We start from the raw sequence: 24,903 nt of genomic DNA on the forward strand, positions 1-24,903 counted from the left end.
GTCACATCAGTTCAGTGTGAATGGACCCAGGGTCCCAGTCAGTTCAGTGGGAATATTCCCAGTGTCACGGTCACTTCAGTGTGAATAGCCCCAGTGTCACAATCAGTTCAGTGGGAATGGACCCAGGGTCACAGGCAGTTCAGTGTGAATGGACCCAGGGTCTCAGGCAGTTCAGTATGAATGGACCCAGGGTCACAGTCAGTTCAGTGGGAATGGACCCAGGGTCCCAGTCAGTTCAGTGGGAATATTCCCAGTGTCACGGTCACTTCAGTGGGAATGGCCCCAGTGTCACAATCAGTTCAGTGGGAATGGACCCAGGGTCCCAGTCAGTTCAGTGGGAATACCCCCAGGGTCACAGGCAGTTCAGTGTGAATGGACCCAGGGTCTCAGGCAGTTCAGTGGGAATGGACCCAGGGTCCCAGTCAGTTCAGTGGGAATACCCCCAGGGTCACAGGCAGTTCAGTGTGAATGGACCCAGGGTCACAGTCAGTTCAGTGGGAATATCTCCAGGGTCACAGTCAGTTCAGAGGGAATGGCCCCAGGGTCACATCAGTTCAGTGGGAATGGCCCCAGGGTGACAGTCAGTTCAGTGGGAATATTCCCAGTGTCACGGTCACTTCAGTGGGAATGGCCCCAGTGTCACAATCAGTTCAGTGGGAATGGCCCCAGGGTCATAGTCAGTTCAGTGTGAATAGCCCCAGGGTCACTGTCAGTTCAGTGGCAATGGCCCCAGGGTCACAGTCAGTGTGCTGGGAATATCCCCAGGGTCACTGTTGGTTCAGTGGGAATGGACCCAGGGTGACAGTCAGTTCAGTGGGAATATCCCCAGGGTGACAGTCAGTTCAGTGGGAATGGACCCAGGGTCACTGTCAGTTCAGTGTGAGTAGCCCCAGGGTCATGGTCAGTTCAGTGGGAATGGACCCAGGGTCACAGTCAGTTCAGTGTGAATGGACCCAGGGTCCCAGTCAGTTCAGTGGGAATACCCCCAGGGTCACAGTCAGTTCAGTGTGAATAGCCTCAGGGTCACTGTCAGTTCAGTGTGAATGGACCCAGGGTCTCAAGCAGTTCAGTGGGAATATCCCCAGGGTCACATCAGTTCAGTGTGAATAGCCCCAGGGCCACAGGCAGTTCAGTGTGAATGGACCCAGGGTCTCAGGCAGTTCAGTGGGAATATCCCCAGGGTCACAGTCAGTTCAGTGTGAATAGCCCCAGGGCCACAGGCAGTTCAGTGTGAATGGACCCAGGGTCACAGTCAGTTCAGTGTGAATAGCCCCAGGGTCACTGTCAGTTCAGTGGGAATGGACCCAGGGTCTCAGGCAGTTCAGTGGGAATATCCCCAGGGTCACATCAGTTCAGTGTGAATAGCCCCAGGGCCACAGGCAGTTCAGTGGGAATGGACCCAGGGTCCCAGTCAGTTCAGTGGGAATACCCCCAGGGTCACAGGCAGTTCAGTGTGAATGGACCCAGGGTCACAGTCAGTTCAGTGGGAATATCTCCAGGGTCACAGTCAGTTCAGAGGGAATGGCCCCAGGGTCACATCAGTTCAGTGGGAATGGCCCCAGGGTGACAGTCAGTTCAGTGGGAATATTCCCAGTGTCACGGTCACTTCAGTGGGAATGGCCCCAGTGTCACAATCAGTTCAGTGGGAATGGCCCCAGGGTCATAGTCAGTTCAGTGTGAATAGCCCCAGGGTCACTGTCAGTTCAGTGGCAATGGCCCCAGGGTCACAGTCAGTGTGCTGGGAATATCCCCAGGGTCACTGTTGGTTCAGTGGGAATGGACCCAGGGTGACAGTCAGTTCAGTGGGAATATCCCCAGGGTCACTGTCAGTTCAGTGGGAATGGACCCAGGGTCACTGTCAGTTCAGTGTGAGTAGCCCCAGGGTCATGGTCAGTTCAGTGGGAATGGACCCAGGGTCACTGTCAGTTCAGTGTGAGTAGCCCCAGGGTCATGGTCAGTTCAGTGGGAATGGACCCAGGGTCACAGTCAGTTCAGTGTGAATGGACCCAGGGTCCCAGTCAGTTCAGTGGGAATACCCCCAGGGTCACAGTCAGTTCAGTGTGAATAGCCTCAGGGTCACTGTCAGTTCAGTGTGAATGGACCCAAGGTCTCAGGCAGTTCAGTGGGAATATCCCCAGGGTCACATCAGTTCAGTGTGAATAGCCCCAGGGCCACAGGCAGTTCAGTGTGAATGGACCCAGGGTCTCAGGCAGTTCAGTGGGAATATCCCCAGGGTCACAGTCAGTTCAGTGTGAATAGCCCCAGGGCCACAGGCAGTTCAGTGTGAATGGACCCAGGGTCACAGTCAGTTCAGTGTGAATAGCCCCAGGGTCACTGTCAGTTCAGTGGGAATGGACCCAGGGTCTCAGGCAGTTCAGTGGGAATATCCCCAGGGTCACATCAGTTCAGTGTGAATAGCCCCAGGGCCACAGGCAGTTCAGTGTGAATGGACCCAGGGTCTCAGGCAGTTCAGTGGGAATATCCCCAGGGTCACAGTCAGTTCAGTGTGAATAGCCCCAGGGCCACAGGCAGTTCAGTGTGAATGGACCCAGGGTCCCAGTCAGTTCAGTGGGAATATCTCCAGGGTCACAGTCAGTTCAGTGTGAATAGCCCCAGGGTCACTGTCAGTTCAGTGGAAATATCTCCAGGGTCACAGTCAGTGTGCTGGGAATATCCCCAGGGTCACTGTTGGTTCAGTGGGAATGGACCCAGGGTCACAGTCAGTTCAGTGTGAATGGACCCAGGGTCCCAGTCAGTTCAGTGGGAATACCCCCAGGGTCACAGTCAGTTCAGTGTGAATAGCCTCAGGGTCACTGTCAGTTCAGTGTGAATGGACCCAGGGTCTCAGGCAGTTCAGTGGGAATATCCCCAGGGTCACATCAGTTCAGTGTGAATAGCCCCAGGGCCACAGGCAGTTCAGTGTGAATGGACCCAGGGTCACAGTCAGTTCAGTGTGAATAGCCCCAGGGTCACGGGCAGTTCAGTGGGAATGGACTCAGGGTCCCAGTCAGTTCAGTGGGAATATCTCCAGGGTCACAGTCAGTTCAGTGTGAATGGACCCAGGGCCACAGGCAGTTCAGTGGAAATACCCCCAGGGCCACAGGCAGTTCAGTGTGAATAGCCCCAGGGCCACAGGCAGTTCAGTGTGAATGGACCCAGGGTCACAGTCAGTTCAGTGTGAATAGCCTCAGGGTCACAGTCAGTTCAGTGTGAATAGCCCCAGGGTCACGGTCAGTTCAGTGTGAATGGACCCAGGGTCCCAGTCAGTTCAGTGGGAATATCTCCAGGGTCACAGTCAGTTCAGTGTGAATAGCCCCAGGGTCACTGTCAGTTCAGTGGGAATATCTCCAGGGTCACAGTCAGTGTGCTGGGAATATCCCCAGGGTCACTGTTGGTTCAGTGGGAATGGACCCAGGGTCACAGTCAGTTCAGTGTGAATGGACCCAGGGTCCCAGTCAGTTCAGTGGGAATACCCCCAGGGTCACAGTCAGTTCAGTGTGAATAGCCTCAGGGTCACTGTCAGTTCAGTGTGAATGGACCCAGGGTCACAGTCAGTTCAGTGTGAATAGCCCCAGGGTCATGGTCAGTTCAGTGGGAATGGACCCAGGGTCCCAGTCAGTTCAGTGGGAATATCTCCAGGGTCACAGTCAGTTCAGTGTGAATGGACCCAGGGCCACAGGCAGTTCAGTGGAAATACCCCCAGGGCCACAGGCAGTTCAGTGTGAATAGCCCCAGGGCCACAGGCAGTCCAGTGTGAATGGACCCAGGGCCACAGGCAGTTCAGTGTGAATAGCCCCAGGGTCACAGGCAGTTCAGTGTGAATGGACCCAGGGTCTCAGGCAGTTCAGTGGAAATACCCCCAGGGCCACAGGCAGTTCAGTGTGAATAGCCCCAGGGTCACAGGCAGTTCAGTGTGAATAGCCTCAGGGTCACATCAGTTCAGTGTGAATAGCCTCAGGGTCACAATCAGTTCAGTGGGAATGGACCCAGGGCAAAATTGCAGTCAACTGGATGAGTTGCAACGTAAAAGGAGGACAAAATCAAGAAGAGTTAATACAGGACTGAAAGTAAAAGAGAGGTGAGAGTGGATATTGGACTGTTGGAAAATGATGCTCGAGGGGTAGTCATGAAGGACAAGGAAATGGCGGATGAACTGAGTACGTTTTTTGCATCAGTATTCACTGAGTAAGACACAAGCAGTATGCTATAAGTTCAAGAGTGGCAGGAGGCAAAAGTGAGTGCAGTTGCTTATTACTAAGGAAGCTGAAAGCTGACAGTTGATTGGCATACCTGTCCAGCTCTTGGCTCCATCCCTGCCCCTCCTGTCTTCTCCTATCATTTTGCATCTCCCCCTCCCCCTCCCACTTTCAAATCTCTTACTAGCTCTTCCTTCAGTTAGTCCTGACGAAGGGTCTCGGCCTGAAACGTTGACTGTACCTCTTCCTAGAGATGCTGCCTGGCCTGCTGTGTTCACCAGCAATTTTTATGTGTGTTGCTTGAAATTCCAGCATCTGCAGATTTCCTCGTGTTTGCGAGGTTAATTTGCAGGTTGAGTCGGTGGTGAGGAAGATAAATGCAATGTTAGCATTCATTTCAAGAAGATTATAATATAAAAGCAAGGAAGTAATGTTGAGGCTTTATAAGGCACTGGTGAGGCCTCACTTGGAGTATTGTGAGCAGTTTTGGGCTGTTTATCTAAGGATGTGCTAAAATTGAAGATGGTTCAGAGGAGGTTGATGAGAATGGTTGCAGGAATGAAACGGTTACCATATGAGGACCGATTGATGACTCTGGGCCTGTACTTACTGGAATTCAGAAGAATGAGGGGTGGGGGGATCTCATTGAAACCTATCGTATATTAAAAAGCCTTAATAGAGTGGATGTTTCCTATAGTGGGGGAGTCTAGGACCAGAGGGCACTCCCTCAGGATAGAGGGATATCCATTTAGAACTGATAAGGCGGAATTTCTTAAGCCAGAGAGTGGTGAATCTGTGTAATTTGTTCCCACAGGTGGCTGTGGAGGTCAAGCCATTAGGTATATTTAAGTCAGAGGTTGATGGATTCTTGATTAGTCAGGGCATGAAGGGTTAGTTATGGGGAGAAGGCAGGAGATTGGAGCTGAGAGGGAAATGGATCAGCCATGATGAAATGGTGGAGCAGACTTGATGGGCCAAATGGCCTAATTCTGCTCCTATATCTTATGGTCTTCTGCCCAATGGGAGAGGGGGGAGAAGAGGTGAGTACTTCTCACAATACTCCAAGTGTCCAGGTGAGTAGGGTCTATGATTATACTGGCTGCTTTACTGAGGCAGAGTCCGTGAAGGGGAGGTTGCTTTCTGTGATGTGCTGAGCTGTGTCCACAACTCTCAGCAGTTACTTGTGTCCTCACCCAGAACAGTTGCCGTACCAAGCTGTGATGCACCTTTGCCTTTGAGATTTGGCCTCCCCTATCCTGGGAAAAGATTGTAGCTATTTGCATTATCTGTGCCCAGTGTATACACGGCCATAATAATTCACTGGGGTGCGATACCTTTGACCATGCGCTAAGGAACAGACATGTTATTGCTTCAGCTTGCACTCACGTTTTTAGGAAAGTGGTATCCTCCAACCGTGAGATCATTCTCCGCTATTATACGAGCATTGCCAGGCACCGCTGGGTACAACCTAGGACAAGGAAAGAGAAGGGGTTACTCCCCTTGTGGGCAAACTTAGAATGTGCTTGCATTCTGAGAGGAAGCAAACGAGCAAGGGTCACGGGAAATGACAAGGGCTCATAGTGAGGAGAACACTGTACAGAGAAGGTTGATAGGGAGGATGTGGAGAGTGGAGAAGAGGTTTACTTTTGATATAAGACATAAGACAAAGAAGCAGAAGTCGGCCATTCAGCCCATCGAGTCTACTCCACCATTTTGTCATGAGCTGATCCATTCTCCCATTTAGTTCCACTCCCCCGCCTTCTCACCATAACCTTTGATGCCCTGGCTACTCAGATACCTATCAATCTCTGCCTTAAATACACCCAATGACTTGGCCTCCACTGCCGCCCGTGGCAACAAATTCCATAGATTCGCCACCCTCTGACTAAAAAAATGTCTTCGCATTTCTGTTCTGAATGGGCACCCTTCAATCATGCCCTCGCGTACTAGACTCCCCCCTCATGGGAAAAAACTTTGCCACATCCACTCTGTCCACACTTTTCAACATTCAAAATGTTTCTATGAGGTCTCCCCTCATTCTTCTAAACTCCAAGGAATACAGTCCAAGAGCAGACAAACGTTCCTCATATGTTAACCCTCTCATTCCCGGAATCATTCTAGTGAATCTTCTCTGTACCCTCTCCAACGTCAGCACATCCTTTCTTAAATAAGGAGCCCAAAACTGCCCACAGTACTCCAAGTGAGGTCTCACCAGTGCCTTATAGAGCCTCAACATCACATCCCTGCTCCTATACTCTATTCCTCTAGAAATGAATTCCAACACTGCATTCGCCTTCTTCACCACCAACTCAACCTGGAGGTTAACCTTAAGGGTATCCTGTACAAGGACTCCCAAGTCCCGTTGCATCTCAGAACTTTGAATTCTTTCCCCATTTAAATAATAGTCTGCCCGTTTATTTCTTCTGCCAAAGTGCATAACCATACACTTTCCAACACTGTATTTCATTTGCCACTTCTTTGCCCATTCTTCCAATCTATCCAAGTCTCTCTGCAGACTCTCTGTTTCCTCAGCACTACCGGCCCCTCCACCTACCATCGTATTGTCAGCAAACTTAGCCACAAAGCCATCTACAGGTGTCCACTGCTTTTCGAACGTTCGCTTTACGAAACCTCACTGTTACGAAAGACCTACATTAGTACCCTATTTTCACTTTCAGTAGGTGTTTTCACTGTTACAAAAAAAAGATTCAGCATGCGATAAAAAAATCAGCGGGCAAAAAAATCAGCCACTCTCCCCCGGATTGGGAACTGCATTGCTTTAACACATGCCTGTGAGGAGCCGTTTGCAAGATGAGTTCTATGGTATTGGAAAAGCCTGAAAGGGCTCGTAAGGGTGTTACACTTATGGTAAAACTAGACATAATTAAGCGTTTCGATCGTGGTGAATGAAGTAAGGACAACGTGAGTTTGGCTTGTGGAAGCTTACAAACATGATGTTGAAGAGGTTTTGGCATCCCATCACCAAGAACTGGCAAATGAAGAGCTGATGCAATTAGAAGGAAAAAGGATAACAATCGAAACCGAATGAGTAATGATAAAGTATGACGTTAATTTTGAAAGGGTACGTCGGTTTAGGGGATATTTGCAGGATGGTTTGAGTCCTTATTAAAGAACTGTGTGATAGAAAAATGCGTGAGGCTCAGCAGTCAAGCAAGCCTTCCACATCAGCCACAGCAGACGACGAACCTCGACCTTCGACATCGAGGCGGGCAGAGGTAGAAGAAGATGAGCCGCCTGACCTAATGGAAACAGGTGACAAGATGACACCCCAGTGTCCCACCACCCCAGCACCCAGGCCACGGACAGATACTGTACCGATTCGCGGAGAATGCCAGGGTAGTCGGGAGGCACACAGCACATCTTTAAGAAAAAAGCCGAAATAAACATGCTAATTAATTAGGTGCCGCCGACACGTAATTGTCGGCCCAGTTCAGAGACGATGCAATCGGAAATCAGCACTGATCTGGGCCAACAATTACAGGCGGCATCTAATTAATTAGCATGTTTGTTTCGGCTTTTTTCTTAAAAATGTGCTGTGTACCTCCTGGCTACCGCCGGACCCTTGCGTTCTTCGTGGCAATGGAGGGTGGGGGCCACTGCACCAGCCAACCTGCGACGACTCAGTCTGACACACCATCATCAGTGTGCTTGGCGCTGTTTTCCCAATTCCAGTAAGTGATACTACACTGTACATACATTATTTCTACTTGATATTGGCTGTGTATTTTTACGTGTTATTTGGTATGATTTGGCAGCTTCATAGCTTAGGGAGAGCGCTTGCGCGTGTTTTTGCCAACAGCGCTTGTATGAGATTTTCTGCCGACGGCGCTTGCGTGCGATTTTCGCTACGGAGAACAGTGCAGTAATGATTGTGAAAAAGTATTTCTACTTTATAGAGGCTGTGTATTTATCATATCATTCCTGCTTTTACTATGTGTTATTGTTATTTTAGGTTTTATATGTTGTTTGGCATGATTTGGTAGGTTATTTTTGGGTCTGCGAACACTCACAAAATTTTCCCATATAAATAAATGGTAATTGCTTATTCGCTTTACGACATTTCGGCTTACGAACCGTTTCGTAGGAACGCTCTACCTTCGGATGGTGGGGGAAACCTGTATTCCAATATTACAGTTTTTTATCCTGAGTCTATCTGTATTAAAGATAAAGAAATAGTCTATCCTTGAATAAGCTGAATGAGGGAAAGAGTAATATGTATAATCTTTACTAGTAGGGTGTAATTCCCTCCAGACATCTATAATTCCCAACTCCTCCATCAATGAATTCACTTTCCGAGTCAGAGGTTTATTCTGAGTAACTATTCTTGAAGAATCTAATATAGGATTTAATCTAATATTAAAATCCCCTCCACAAATTACTACCCCTCGAGAACTGACCATTAGGTCAAAAATGTGTCTATAAAATGACCATTCACTCCCTGGAGGAGCATAAACATTCAGCAATGTTATTTCTGTACCTTCTATTCTTCCTGTGATTTTTACAAACCGTCCTCCTTTGTCTCTAGTCTCTGAAATATGTTCATAATTAAGAGTACTTGATATTATAGTAGCTACCCCTCTTTTGTGACTCAATTTATATGATGAATAAAATACGTGCTTAAAGCCCATTCTTTTTAATTTTCCATGTTCAGATTGGCTCATATGTGTTTCCTGGAGGAAAGCTATTTGTGCCCTCTCTTTTTTCAATTTAGACATAATCTTATTTCTTTTAATTGGATTCAAAACCCCATTAACATTATAGGAAATTATTTTTACCAATTCAGTTTGCATTTTTCTCTAGTAGAAAAAAAGCACTCTCCTTTTCTAACCAAGCAGTAAGCAATCCCTTCTCAACAGTAAACCAAGACATATAACCACACCCTAGACATTTCTGAACGTATAACATTTGAAAATTTTTCCCGACTTCCCACAGTGAGGCCTGAGCACCGACCCGCCTCAGTTCAGAGGGATAACCTCTATCTTCACCCTGTGTTAGAGGGCCCTCAGCAGTTTGAATAGTCATAGAGAATTTTCTCCTATTTATGTCTCGACTATATTGCTATCATTCAAGTTATTCCGCCTAGTTTATTTTCAGTTACCAGTTTTCATTTTACTTTTAAGTCCGATTTACTCTTTTCAGTCATTTCTCTTAATTAATCTGTATTCTCGGTACATTCGCGTCTGAATATTTGCAGCTTTTCCTTGTAGTTTGACACTCTGGTTCGAGTGGAGCGTCCTCGCCCCACTAACTGCCACGACTTCTGCCGAATCCTCTCCAGTAGCGACTCCGGTTGGGTGATAACTTTAATAGGTAGTCCCCGGTCCGCCAGGTCCAACGTTGCCTCCTCCACCGTAGCGTAAGTTTTTGTCCCTTCGTCGTAAAAGACTCTCAGCCGAGCTGGATACAGGGTCTGGAATCTGATGTTGTTTTCCTTCAGGACTCTCCGTGTTTCCGTATATTCCTTCCGTCTGGCAAGAATCCCCGGTGCGTAGTCGTGGTCTAAACTGATTTTGCAGTTGTTCCACATGAAACCTTTCTTTTGCCATGCTCTTTTAAGCACCTCTTCCTTCGTTCTGTAACTGAGAAATCTGATCAGAATCGATCTGGGCTGGGCGCCTGCCGGAGGCTGTGGTGCCAACGCGCGGTGAGCCCTTTCTATCTGTAGGTCTTTTGCGGCCGGTATATCAAGGTTCTCTCTAAGCAGCTTCTCCACGAAGGGAATCATCAATCTGGGTTTACCTTCGGTTCCTTCGGGAACTCCGTAGATCCTCACATTTTCCCTTCTCGAGCGGCCTTCTTGATCTATTAGTTTCCACTGGAGCTGGTCTTGTAGCTTCAGCATTTCTGCTATCACTTTCTCGGCGTTTTGTAGCTTCTCTTCAATTCCAACAATCCTCGCTTCGGCTTCATCTATCCGCGAGTTAGTTTTTACTATTTCTCCTTTAATATCTTCCAGCTGTTTGCTGTTATCTTGTCGGAACTCGCGAATCTCTCCGAGAGTCAAAGACAGAGTCACCGATTCCCCCTCATTATCTCCGTCCTGGCTTGCCGTGGGGGAGCTAGGCCCGTTGCCTTGCTGCATCTCTTTATGTTTATCAGCCTTCGGAGCGGACTTTTTAATCTTGTTCTTAGACATCATCCTTGCCCCTTTTATTAATATAGTTATGCAATATTAAGTATTTGTCTAAATTCGATTTTGGGGCAGTTTACCTTCTTTTTTGTCGAGAGACCTTTTCCTTACGCCGCCATTCCCTTGATGACCCGGAAGTCCGTCCTCGGAAACCTGTATTCCATAATCCAAATCATTGATGTACAATGTAAAAAGAAGCGGCCCCAACACGGACCCTTGTGGAAAACCACTGGTAACCGGCAGCCAACCAGAATAGGATCCCTTTGTTCCCACTCTCTCTTTCCTGCCAATCAGCCAATGCTCTATCCACGTATGTAAATTTCCCGTAATTCCATGGGCTCTTATCTTGTTAAGTAGCCTCATGTGTGGCACCTTGTCAAAGGCCTTCTGAAAATCCAAATATATGACATCCACTGCATCTCCCTTGTCTAGCCTACTTGTAATTTCCTCAAACAATTGTAATAGGTTTGTCAGGCAGGATTTTCCCTTAAGGAATCCATGCTGAGTTCTGCCTATCTTGCCATATGCCTCCAGGTACTCTGTAACCTCATCCTTGACAATCGACTCCAACAACTTCCCAACCACCGATGTCAAGCTAACAGGTCTATAATTTCCTTTTTGCTTCCTTGCCCCCTTCTTAAATAGCGGAGTGACATTTGCAATCTTCCAGTCCTCTGGAACCATGCCAGAATCTATTGACTTTTGAAAGATCATTGCTATTGCCTCGCAATCTCCACAGCTACTTCCTTCAGAACATGAGGGTGCATTCCATCTTGTCCGGGAGATTTATCTACCTTTAGACCATTCAGCTTCCTGAGTACTTTCTCTGTCGTAATTGTGACTGCGCAAACTTCTCTTCCCTGCCACCCTTGAGTGTCCGATATACTGCTGATGTCTTCCTCAGTGAAGACTGATGCAAAATACTCGTTCAGTTCCTCCGCCATCTCCTTATCTCCCATTACAATTTCTCCAGCATCATTTTCTATCGGTCCTATATCTGCTTTCACCTGTCTTTTACTCTTTATATACTTGAAAAAGCTTTCAGTATCCTCTTTGATATTATTTGCTAGCTTCCTTTCATTGTTAATTTTTTCCCTCTTAATGACCTCCTTAGATTCCTTTCGTAAGCTTTTAAAAACTTCCCAATCCTCTGTCTTCCCACTAATTTTTGCTTCCTTGTATGCCCTCTCCTTTGCTTTAACTTTGGCTTTGACTACTCTTGTCAACCGCGGTTGCATCCTTTTTCCATTCAAAAATTTCTTCTTTTTTGGAATATACCTGTCTTGCACCTTCCTCACTTCTCGCATAAACTCCAGCCACTGCTGCTCTGCCCTCTTTCCCGCCAGTGTCCCTTTCCAGTCAACTTTGGCCAGTTCCTCTCCCATGCCACTGTAATTTCCTTTACTCCACTGAAATACCGACACATCGGATTTCAGCTTCTCTTTTTCAGATTTCACAGTGAACTCAATCATGTTATGATCACTGCCTCCTGAGGGTTCCTTCACAATCTCTCTAATTAACCTCCGGTTCATTACACAATACTCAATCTAGTACAGCCGATCCCCTAGTGGGCTCAACAACTAGCTGTTCTAAAAAGCCATCTTGCAGACATTCTACAAATTCTCTCTCTTGAGATCCAGTGCCGACCTGATTTTCCCAATCCACTCGCATGTTAAAATCCCCCACAATTATCATCACACTGCTCTTCTGACAAGCCTTTTCTATTTTCTGATGTAATTTGTAGTCCACATCCCTGCAGCTGTTTGGAGGCCTATAAATAACTGCCATCAGGGTCCTTTTACCCCTGCGATTTCTTAGCTCAACCCATAAAGATTCTGCACCTTCCGATCCTATATCACCTCTTTCTAATGATTTAATATCATTTCTTACCAATAAAACCACATCTCCCCCTCTGCCTACCTTCCTATCCTTCCAATACACCGTGTATCCTTGGACGTTCAGCTCCCAGAGACATGCAACCTTTAGCCACGTCTCAGTGATGGCCACAATATCATACCTGCCAATCTGTAGCTGTACAACAAGAGCATCCACCTTATTCCTTACGCTGCGTATATTTAAGTATAACACCTTAAGACCAGTATTTGGTACTTTACGCTTTGATTTCACTGCAAGTTTATTGCACTGCAACTCATCCCAATGGCTACAAATTTGCCCCATCACCTGCCTGTCTTTCCTGACATCTTTACTGCTCACTGTCTTAGATTTACTTCTGTTTTCCCCTTCCTCCGCTCTATCATTCCGGTTCCCATCCCCCTGCCAAATTAGTTTAAACCCGCCCTAACAGCTCTTGGTGAGGCTTTTGGTATTGAGAGAATGAACAACATAAAACATAGAACATAGAATAGTACAGCACAGTACAGGCCCTTCGGCCCACAATGTTGTGCCGACCCTCAAACCCCGCCTCCCATATAACCCCCCAACTTCAATTCCTTCATATACCTGTCTAGTAGTCTCTTAAATTTTACTAGTGTATCTGCCTCCACCACTGACTCAGGCTGTGCATTCCATGCACCAACCACTCTCTGAGTAAAAAACCTTCCTCTAATATTCCCCTTGAACTTCCCAACCCTTACTTAAAGCCATGTCCTCTTGTATTGAGCAGTGGTGCCCTGGGGAAGAGGCGCTGGCTGTCCACTCTATCTATTCCTCTTAATATCTTGTACACCGCTATCATGTCTCCTCTCATCCTCCTTCTCTCCAAAGAGTAAAGCCCTAGCTCCCTTAATCTCTGATCATAATGCATACTCTCTAAACCAGGCAGCATCCTGGTAAATCTCCTCTGTACCCTTTCCAGTGCTTCCACATCCTTCCTACATAGTGAGGCAACCAGAACTGGACACAGTACTCCAAGCGTGGCCTAACCAGAGTTTTATAGAGCTTCATCATTACCTCACGACTCTTAAACTCTATCCCTCGACTTATGAAAGCTAACCCCATAAGCTTTCTTAACTACCCTATCTACCTGTGAGGCAACTTTCAGGTATCTGTGGACATGTACCTCCAGATCCCTCTGCTCCTCCACACTACCAGGTATCCTGCCATTTACTTTGTACTCTGCCTTGGAGTTTGTCCTTCTAAAGTGTACCACCTCACACTTCTCCGGGTTGAACTCCATCTGCCACTTCTCAGCCCACTTCTGCATCCTATCAATGTCTCTTTGCAATCTTCGACAATCCTCTACACTATCCACAACACCACCAACCTTTGTGTCGTCTGCAAACTTGCCAAACCACCCTTCTACCCCCACATTCAGGTCGTAACAAAAAGTAGAGGTCCCAGAACTGATCCTTGTGGGACACCACTAGTCACAACCCTCCAATCCGAATGTACTCCCTCCACCATGACCCTCTGCCTTCTGCAGGCAAGCCAATTCTGAATCCACCTGGCCAAACCTCCTTGGATCCCATACCTTCTGACTTTCTGAATAAGCCTACCATGTGGAACCTTGTCAAATGCCTTACTAAAATCCATATAGATTACATCAATGCACTACCTTCATCTATATGCCTGGGCATCTCCTCAAAGAACTCTATCAGGCTTGTTAGACATGATCTGCCCTTCACAAAGCCATGCTGACCTGATCAGACCATGATTCTCTAAATGCCCACAGATCCTATCTCAAGAATCTTTTCCAACAGCTTTCCCACCACAGACGTAAGGCTCACTGGTCTATAATTACCCCGACTATCCTTACTAACTTTTTTGAACAAGGGGACGACATTTGCCTCCCTCCAATCCTCCAGTATCATTCCCATGGACAATGAAGACATAAAGATCCTAGCCAGAGTCTCAGCAATCTCTTCCCTCACCTCTTGGAGCAGCCTGGGGAATATTCCATCAGGCTTCGGGGACCTATCCGTCCTAATGTATTTTAACAACTCCAACACCTCCTCTCCCTTAATATCAACATGCTCCAGAACATCTACCTCACTCATATTGTCCTCACCGTCATCAAGTTCCCTGTCATTGGTGAATACCGAAGAGAAGTATTCATTGAGGACCTCGCTCACTTCCACAGCCTCCAGGCACATTTTCCCACCTTTATCTCTAATTGGTCCTATCTTCACTCCTGTCATCCTTTTGTTCTTCACATAATTGAAGAATGCCTTGGAGTTTTCCTTTACCCTACTCACCAAGGCCTTCTCATGCCCCCTTCTTGCTCTTCTCAGCCCCTTTTTAAGCTCCTTTCTTGCTACCCTATATTCCTCAATAGACCCATCTGATCCTCGCTTCTTAAACTTCATACTTTCTTTCACCTGACTAGATTCTCCACCTCACTTGTCACCCATGGTTCCTTCACCCTACCATTCTTTATCTTCCTCACCGGGACAAATTTATCCCTAACATCCTGCAAGAGATCCCTAAACATCGACTATATGTCCATAGTACATTTCCCTGCAAAAACATCATCCCAATTCACACCCGCAAGTTCTAGCCTTATAGCCTCATAATTTGCCCTTCCCCAATTAAAAATTTTCCTGTCCTCTCTGATTTTATCCTTTTCCATGATAATGCTAAAGGCCAGGGAGCAGTGGTCTCTGTCCCCCAGATGCTCACCCACTGAGAGATCTGTGACCTGACCCGGTTCGTTACCTAATACTAGATCTGGTATGGCATTCCCCCTAGTCGGCCTGTCAACATACTGTGACAGGAATCTGTCCTGGACACACTTAACAATCTCCGCCCCATCTAAACCCTTGGAACTAATCAGGTGCCAATCGATATTAGGGAAGTTAAAGTCACCCATGATAACAACCCTGTTATTTTTGTACTTTTCCAAAATCTGCCTCCCAATCTGCTCCTCAGTTTCTCTGCTGCTACCAGGGGGCCTATAGAATACTCCCTATGTTTATGCTAAAGAGATGCGATATTAGTGCAGAAAGTGGGAACCAAGGTAAAAGATCGGTTATGACCTTAACGACAGAGCACAAACAAGCAGATTTATTTCCTATCGTATGATTAAGAACGTGTAGCAAATTTCACAATCCAACAGAGATCCCATATTTCAGAATTTCCTCTATAAATCTCAACATAACATTACTTAAGATGCTTCCCAAAACCTGTCAAATTCATACCCAGCAGCTCAGATAAGTTGGTTTACATAAATCTCTTCTCTGGTGTTTGATACTTCAGAATCTTTTCCCCAGGTATAAAGGTTTAACACCAACAAGCGTACTTTTAAGGTTAGAGGGGTAAAAGGGGTTAAGCTTATACGTGATGTGAGGGGTAGCTGTTTATGCAGAGAGTGGTAGATGGGTTACCTGGGGTTATGGTGGAAGCAGGGGTTCAAGAGGCTTTTAGGTAGACACATGAATATGAAGGGAATGGAGGGAGGGGGACACTGAAGCACAGTTTGTAGTTGGAAATAAACGGGCAGACTATTATCTAATAGTCTGGGGAAAGAATTCAAAGTTCTGAGATGCAACTGGACTTGGGAGTCCTTGTAAAGGATACCCTTAAGGTTAACCTTCAGGTTGAGTCGGTGGTGAAGAAGGCGAATGCAATGTTGGAATTCATTTCTAGAGGAATAGAGTATAGGAGCAGGGATGTGATGTTGAGGCTCTATAAGGCACTGGTGAGACCTCACTTGGAGTACTGTGGGCAGTTTTGGGCTCCTTATTTAAGAAAGGATGTGCTGACGTTGGAGAGGGTACAGAGAAGATTCACTAGAATGATTCCGGGAATGAGAGGGTTAACATATGAGGAACGTTTGTCTGCTCTTGGACTGTATTCCTTGGAGTTTAGAAGAATGAGGGGAGACCTCATAGAAACATTTTGAATGTTGAAAAGTGTGGACAGAGTGGATGTGGCAAAGTTGTTTCCCATGAGGGGGGAGTCTAGTATGAGAGGGCATGACTTAAGGATTGAAGGGTGCCCATTCAGAACAGAAATGCGAAGAAATTTTTTTAGCCAGAGGGTGGTGAATCTATGGAATTTGTTGCCACAGGCAGCAGTGGAGGCCAAGTCATTGGGTGTATTTAAGGCAGAGATTGATAGGTATCTGAGTAGGCAGGCCATCAAAGGTTATGGTGAGAAGGTGGGGGAGTGGAATTAAATGGGAGAATGGATCAGCTCATGATAAAATGGTGGAGCAGACTCGATGGGCTGAATGGCCAACTTCTGCTCTATTGTCTTATGGTCTTATGGTCTTATGGAAAGTGTTAATGCAGGACACAACCAAGGTATTTTTCTTCACACAACAGGGAATAAATTTGATTTGAACAATTGCATAGAACGTGTGTATCACATGGCACAGGACAGGCTCCACAGCCCATGATGAGCTCAACTAATTAAAGCAATGATCCCTGTTCCCTGGGGATTGATCAGACCCCTTCACTGCATACGGTCTAAAAGTCTCTTAGATGCTCCAGTGATACCTGCGTCCACTCAGGGAGTTTATATGCTCTCCCCTTGACCACAGTCTGTTCCAGACACCCATCACTGTGTGTAAAAAATCTTGCCCCGGCATCTCTTTTGTACTTAACCACTCTCACCTTAAATACTCTCGTGCAGGTCAGAGATTCACTAAAACATAGCAAACAGGAGTAGGATAACGCCACTGGCCCCTTTAAACTGGCTCTGCTGTTCACAGATTCGGTCATAGATTCAAAGATTGATACAGCTCAGAAACAGGCTATTCAGCCCAACCCTCCCTTGCTGACCAAGTTGCTTATCTACAGTGTAAGTTAGTCCCATTTTCCTACACTTGGCTCGTACCTTCTTAATCTTTCCAGCCCACAGACCATTCCATAAAACCATACCACATGGGAGTAGAATTAGGCCATTCGGCCATCAAGTCTGCTCTGCCATTCTATCATGGCTGATTTATTTTCCCTCTCAACCCCATTCTCCTGCCTTCTCCCTGAAACACAGAGCATAGAACATTGTAGCAGAGTACAGAATTTATGGCCCACAATGTTGTGCCACCCTTTTGACCTACTCTAACCTTGATCAATCTAGCCTTCTATATAACCCTCCATTTTTCTATATTCCACGTGCCTATCTAAGAGTTTCTTAAATTTCCCTAATGTATTTGCCTCTACCACCACCCTTGACAGGGTGGTCCACACATTACTCTCTCTGTGTAAAATACCTACCTCTGACATCCCTCCTATACTTTCATCTGAAAATTATGCTCCCTTGTATTAGCATCTCCCATTCCATTCTCCTAGAAGTAAATTATTGCAAAGAAGAGTGAGACCAGAGGAGTAGGAACAGAAACCCATGTCTTACCGAAGGGTTTCTTTGACCACCGCTTTCAACAGGGGCATGTCGCTGAAATCCTTGGCGAGTGGAATTTGGTCTCCAGGAGTAACGCTGTTGATTTCTTCATACAGTTGCTGCTGAATGGATGACTCCTTTGCCAGATTGTACAGGATCCAAGAGGTTGTATTTGATGTCTGAAAGGGAAAGACAATTCCTTCACTAGAGCTTACACAGAACACCACAGCACAGTACAAGCTCTTCTGTCCATGACGTTGTGCTGACCTTTTAACCTGCTCTAAGTCCAATCTAATCCTTCTCTGCCACATAGCCCTCCATTGTTCTACCATCCACAAGACCATAAGATATAGGAACAGAATTAGGTCATTCAGCCCATCGAATCTGCTCTGGCTGAATCTGTATCATGGTTGATTCATTATTCCTTTCAACCCCATTTTCCTACCTTCTCTCCATAACCTTTCACAAGTCCTTACTAATCAAGAACTGGGGCAGCACGGTAGCATGGAAGTTACCACGACGCTTTACAGTTTGAGTGATCAAGGTTCAAATCCCACCCACCGCCTGTAAGGAATTTCTACATTCTGGTTTCTTCCAGGTGCTCTGGTTTCCTCCCACAGTTCAAAGACATATCATAATTGGTCACCGTAAGTTGTCCCGTGATTAGCTAGGGTTAAATCGGAGGACTGCTCAGCAGCACCACTCAAATGTCCAGAAGGGCCTATTCCGTGCTGTATCTCAATAAATTAATAAAACAGAACAACCTCCACTTTAAATATACCCAACGACTTGGCCTCCACAGCCCTCAGTGGCAATAAAATCCACAGATTCACCACCCTCTGGCTAAAGAAATTCCTCCTTATCTCTGTTCTAAAGAAACATCCTCGTTTTCTGAGAATCTACATTCTGGCCCTCGACTCCACAACTACAGGAGATCATGGCCACACTGTCCAGGCTTTTCAATATTCAACAGATCTCAGTGCGATTCTGGAGGCTGGAGAGCCTTGAGGTGCTGGAAGCCGAACATCCACTGATCGTTGAAGCAGATTTTGGCCCAAAGAGGCTGTTTCTATGCAGATTTACCCAATTACCATTGGTACCTAATACAGAATGGGTTTAAGGGATAAGGGGTTTCAGCTTCAAGATTCAGCTGAGAGGCTGAGCTTGGAGCATTGCCATAAAAAAGCAGCAACCGTCATCAAGGAACTCCACCATCCAGGCCATGCTCTTTTCTAGCAGCTGTCAGGCAGGTGGTAGAGGAGCCTTAGCGTCCCACACCACCAGGATCAAGAACAGTAATTACTCCACAACGATCAGGCTCCTGAACCAGTGCGGATAATTTCATTCACCTCATCACTGAAGTGATTCCACAAACAATGGACTCACTGCGAAGGATTCGACACTGAACAGATTCACAATATCCGGAATCACAGTCACGGATTCGACACTGAACTGATTGACAATCTCTGGAATCACAGTCATTGATTCGACACTGAACTGTATCACAGTCTCTGGACTCACAGTCATTGATTCGACACTGAACTGTTTCACAATCTCGAGATCACGGTCACTGATTCGACACTGAACTGTTTCACAGTCTCTGGACTCACAGTCATTGATTCCACACTGAACTGTTTCACAGTCTCTGGACTCACTGTCATTGATTCCACACTGAACTGTTTCACAGTCTCTGAACTCACAGTCATTGATTCCACACTGAACTGATTCATAATCTATGGACTCACTGTCACGGATTTGACACTGAACTGTTTCACAATCTCTGGACTCAGTCACGGATTCAACACTGAACTGATTCACAGTCTCTAGATTCACTGTCATTGATTCGACACTGAACTGATTCACAATCTCTGGACTCAGTCACGGATTCAACACTGAACTGATTCACAGTCTCTGGATTCACAGTCATTGATTCGACACTGAACTGATTCACAATCTCTGGACTCAGTCACAGATTCAACACTGAACTGTTTCACGGACTCTGGACTCACTGTCATTGATTCAACACTGAATTGTTTCACAATCTCTGGACTGACAGTCACAGATTCGACACTGAAATGTTTCACAATTTCTGGACTCACTGTCACGGATTCGACACTGAATTGGTTTGTGACGAGAATACACATAAAATTAAGATGTTTGCTGGCCTGGGTTAGCATCAGTGACATCAGCAAGTGGTCTGCCACCTGCCCTCAGGGGAAGGAGAGATAAGGAACAATGGAGCAGCGTCTGGAGATGTGTAATGAGGGGACGTGGGAGAGAGAGAGCTGTCTGGAGCGGCTCCCCCTTTGAACCCTGAACTGTTTGAAGTGGTGGACAGGCGATGCCCCAGCAGGGGGATAAAAAGGGACAGGTTCGCTAAGGCAGGACACACGCCACCCGAGGTAACGAGACCCTGGAAGCGGTGCGCCTCTCACGAGTGGGTGAGAAGTACCAGACAACGACCAGGGTGGAAAGGTACGATCAGCGGGAACCCGGTGTGTGTCCGCCCTTGCCTGGGTGCCGGGTTCACTGCAGAGGATCGACCGCATCTGGAGGAGGGGTCACAGTCGGTGACCTCAGGTGACATCACCAAGGACCCGCCCAAAAGTTGCTTGTGAGCCATATCGCCAGTCTGTGAGTGAAGCCGTGTCTGAATGATCAGTTGTTCCTGTTCTCTCTCTCTCTTCCCCCACGTTGTCCATCACCATGGCAACGATTACTGCAAACTGAACTGGACTGAACTTTGAGTCACTTTGAAATTTGGTCATGTACCCCTAGACAACGATAGAGCTTGATTGATGCTGTTATCTTAATTCTGTGCACATGTGTGTCTATCATCGCTGAACTGTTGCATTTATTATCCTTTCGATTACTGTGTTGCTTATTTCTTTAATAAAACTTTCTTAGTTCTAGTACTCCAGACTCCAACTGAGTGATCCATTTCTGCTGGTTTGGCAACCCAGTTACGGGGTACGTAACAGGTTTTTTTTCCCAGAAGCTGTTTTCGAATTTTTAGCCAACTTGTTGCTTGGTTACCATTTCTCAAGGTTTATGGCTTGCATTTTAATTTACATTTTAACCCTTCCTTTAAACAATATTAAAAATGGACCAAACCATTAATTTACTCAGTTTTAACGCAAAAAGGTTAAATCACCCTGTTAAACATAATAACATATTTGCTTATATTAAGAAATTTAAGGTCCCTATTATTTTTTTACAAGAAACTCACATGTGCAAATGTGATAACGTACATTTTTTTAGCCGTTGAAATGGACTTCGTTTTCACATTTCTTTTTCAGGCCAAATCTAGAGGAGTTTCGATTCTTACAGATAATACACTTTCTTTTGTCCAACATACAGTAGTGTCTGATACTAATAGACATTTTGTTATAGTTTCAGGAAAACTAGATAATAAATTAACAGTATTTGCCAAAGTGTATGCCCCAAATGTAGATGATCCGGGATTCTTTGAGCACTTTTTTTCATTTTTATCAGATCTGAATCTTTATTCTTTGGTGATGGGAGGAGGTTTTAACTGTTGGCTAGACCAAATTTTAGCCCGATCATCTTCTAAACCAGCATCTCTAAATAAGTCAGCTTTGTTTATTCAATCCTTTTTATTGAAGTGTGGTATAGTTGATGTTTGGTGTTTTTTATATAATAGGGAGTATTCGTTTTTTTTCCCATGTTCATCATACATATTCCAGGATTGATTTTTTTTATCGATAGTCAAATGATTTCATCAGATCATTCCTCTGAATATAAAGAGATTGCTGTTTCAGATCATGCTCCTATATTTCTATCTTTAAAACTCCCTGGTCTCCCTCAAACCAACAGATTTTGGCGTTTTAATACAACTTTGTTATCTGATAAGGAATTTTTAAAATTTCTGGAGAAGCATATGATTTTGTTTTTTGAAGAGAATAAAAAGGAAGAGACTTCTAATCTTACTGTATGGGATACTTTCAAGGCCTATATGAAAGAACAATTTATTTCTTATACTGCGAATGTTAAGAATAAAACTAATAAAGAAAGAATTGAATTAGCCAATCAGTTGAAACAATTAGATCAAAAATATGCTCCAGCTCAAATTCTTGTTTTATATGAAAGACGTGTTGAAGTTAAAACTAAATATGAACTTCTGTTAACATATTCAATTGAAACTCAACTTCTTAAAGATAAAACTCAATTTTACATTCACAGAGATAAATTAGGCAAAGTATTGGCCAACCAATTAAAAACTTCTGCAGTTAAATGACAAATTAAAGAAATTTGCAAAACTAATGGTGATAGGACTATTCTGAAATTAGATTATTCTGAAATAAATGATACCCTTAGAGAATTCTATTCTAAACTTTATAGTTCTGATTCCCCTAAAGATAATACTGTAATGATTAATTTTCTAGACCAATTCAATATCCCGGCACTTTCTGCAAATAATTGCAAACAGATGGATCAACCCATTTCTTATGAGGAAATCACCGAGGCTATACATTCATTACACTCGGGGAAGGCTCCAGGTCCAGATGGATTTTCTGGAAAATTTTATAAGGCTTTTTGTTCATTAATTATACCGCAGTTACACTTAGTCTTTATGGATTCTTTCAAATTGGGTAGTTTGCCTCAATCTTTTTCTGAAGCTTCTATTTCGCTTATCCTGAAAAAGAACAAGATCCAACTGAATGCTCTTCATAAAGGCCAATTTCAGTGGCCGTGCCTCCGGCACAGAGTCCGGCCCTGTAGCTCAGAAGGGTAGGGCAAGGAAGAGGAGGGCGGTTGTGATAGGGGACTCGATAGGGGGTCAGATAGGCGATTCTGTGGACGCAGTCCAGAGACCCGGATGGTAGTTTGCCTCCCTGGTGCCAGGGTCCGGGATATTTCTGATCGTGTTCAAGATATCCTGAAGTGGGAGGGAGAGGAGCCAGAGGTCGTGGTACATATAGGTACCAATGACATAGGTAGGAAAAGGGATGAGGTCCTGAAAGGAGAATATAGGGAGCTAGGAAGGGAGTTGAGAAAAAGGAATGCAAAGGTAGTAATCTCGGGATTACTGCCCGTGCCACGCGACAGTGAGAGTAGGAATGCGATGAGGTGGAGGATAAATGCGTGGCTGAGGGATTGGAGCAGGGGGCAGGGATTCAAGTTTTTGGATCATTGGGACCTCTTTTGGCGCAGGCGTGACCTGTACAAAAAGGACGGGTTACACTTGAATCCTAGGGGGACCAATATCCTGGCAGGGAGATTAGCGAGGGCTACTGAGGTGACTTTAAACTAGAATGGTTGGGGGGTGGGAATCAAATTAAAGAGGCTAGGCGTGAGGAGGTTAGTTCACAACAGGGGGATGGGAACCAGTGCAGAGACAGAGGGGTGTAAAGTGAGGGTAGAAGCAAAAAGTAGTAAGGAGAAAAGTAAAAGTGGCAGGCCGACAAATCCAGGGCAAGCATTAAAAAGGGCCACTTTTCAACATAATTGTATAAGGGCTAAGAGAGTTGTAAAAGAGTGCCTGAAGGCTTTGTGTGTCAATGCAAGGAGCATTCGTAACAAGGTGGATGAATTGAAAGTGCAGATTGTTATTAATGATTATGATATAGTTGGGATCACAGAGACATGGCTCCAGGGTGACCAAGGATGGGAGCTCAACGTTCAGGGATATTCAATATTCAGGATGGATAGACATGAAAGAAAAGGAGGTGGGGTGGTGTTGCTGGTTAAAGAGGAGATTAACGCAATAGAAAGGAAGGACATAAGCCGGGAAGATGTGGAATCGATATGGGTAGAGCTGCATAACACTAAGGGGCAGAAAACGCTGGTGGGAGTTGTGTACAGGCCACCTAACAGTAGTAGTGAGGTCGGAGATGGTATTAAACAGGAAATTAGAAATGTGTGCAATAAAGGAACAGCAGTTATAATGGGTGACTTCAATCTACATGTAGATTGGGTGAACCAAATTGGTAAAGGTGCTGAGGAAGAGGATTTCTTGGAATGTATGTGGGATGGTTTTTTGAACCAACATGTCGAGGAACCAACTAGAGAGCAGGCTATTCTGGACTGGGTTTTGAGCAATGAGGAAGGGTTAATTAGCAATCTTGTCGTGAGAGGCCCCTTGGGTAAGAGTGACCATAATATGGTGGAATTCTTCATTAAGATGGAGAGTGACATAGTTAATTCAGAAACAAAGGTTCTGAACTTAAAGAGGGGTAACTTTGAAGGTATGAGACGTGAATTAGCTAAGATAGACTGGCAAGTAACACTTAAAAGATTGACAGTGGATATGCAATGGCAAGCATTTAAACTACAACAATTGTTCATCCCAGTTTGGCAAAAGAATAAATCAAGAAAGGTAGTGCATCCGTGGCTGACAAGAGAAATTAGGGATAGTATCAATTCCAAAGAAGAAGCATACAAATTAGCCAGAAAAAGTGGCTCACCTGAGGACTGGAAGAAATTCAGAGTTCAGCAGAGGAGGACAAAGGGCTTAATTAGGAAGGGGAAAAAAGATTATGAGAGAATGCTGGCGGGGAACATAAAAACTGACTGTAAAAGCTTTTATAGATATGTAAAAAGGAAAAGACTGGCAAAGACAAATGTAGGTCCCCTTCAGACAGAAACAGGTGAATTGATTATGGGGAGCAAGGACATGGCAGACCAATTGAATAATTACTTTGGTTCTGTCTTCACTAAGGAGGACATAAATAATCTTCCAGAAATAGTAGGGGACAGAGGGTCCAGTGAGATGGAGGAACTGAGCGAAATACATGTTAGTAGGGAAGTGGTGTTAGGTAAATTGAAGGGATTGAAGGCAGATAAATCCCCAGGGCCAGATGGTCTGCATCCAAGAGTGTTTAAGGAAGTAGCCCAAGAAATAGTGGATGCATTAGTGATAATTTTTCAAAACTCGTTAGATTCTGGACTAGTTCCTGAGGATTGGAGGGTGGCTAATGTAACCCCACTTTTTAAAAAAGGAGGGAGAGAGAAACCGGGGAATTACAGACCGGTTAGCCTAACGTCGGTGGTGGGGAAACTGCTGGAGTCAGTTATCAAAGATGTGATAACAGCACATTTGGAAAGCGGTGAAATCATCGGACAAAGTCAGCATGGATTTGTGAAAGGCAAATCATGTCTGACGAATCTCATAGAATTTTTTGAGGATGTAACTAGTAGAGTGGATAGGGGAGAACCAGTGGATGTGGTATATTTGGATTTTCAAAAGGCTTTTGACAAGGTCCCACACAGGAGATTAGTGTGCAAACTTAAAGCACACGGTATTGGGGGTAAGGTATTGATGTGGATAGAGAATTGGTTAGCAGACAGGAA

General features: G+C 45.3%; 1 protein-coding gene across 1 annotated transcript in view; it reads right to left on the reverse strand.

The window, feature by feature from the left end:
* LOC134342060 (sterol 26-hydroxylase, mitochondrial-like) overlaps positions 1 to 24,903 on the reverse strand; it is a gene marked incomplete at its 5' end in the record, with an annotated part of 56,944 nt that overhangs the window by 7,754 nt on the left and 24,287 nt on the right. The window contains 2 exons of the mRNA XM_063039992.1: positions 5,583 to 5,664; positions 17,602 to 17,768. Of these exons, the coding sequence (XP_062896062.1) occupies positions 5,583 to 5,664; positions 17,602 to 17,768 (249 nt within the window). The remainder of the gene's footprint in view (positions 1 to 5,582; positions 5,665 to 17,601; positions 17,769 to 24,903) is intronic.

This window comes from Mobula hypostoma, unplaced genomic scaffold, assembly GCF_963921235.1.
Source record: "Mobula hypostoma unplaced genomic scaffold, sMobHyp1.1 scaffold_177, whole genome shotgun sequence".
NCBI classification, from domain to species: domain Eukaryota; kingdom Metazoa; phylum Chordata; class Chondrichthyes; order Myliobatiformes; family Myliobatidae; genus Mobula; species Mobula hypostoma.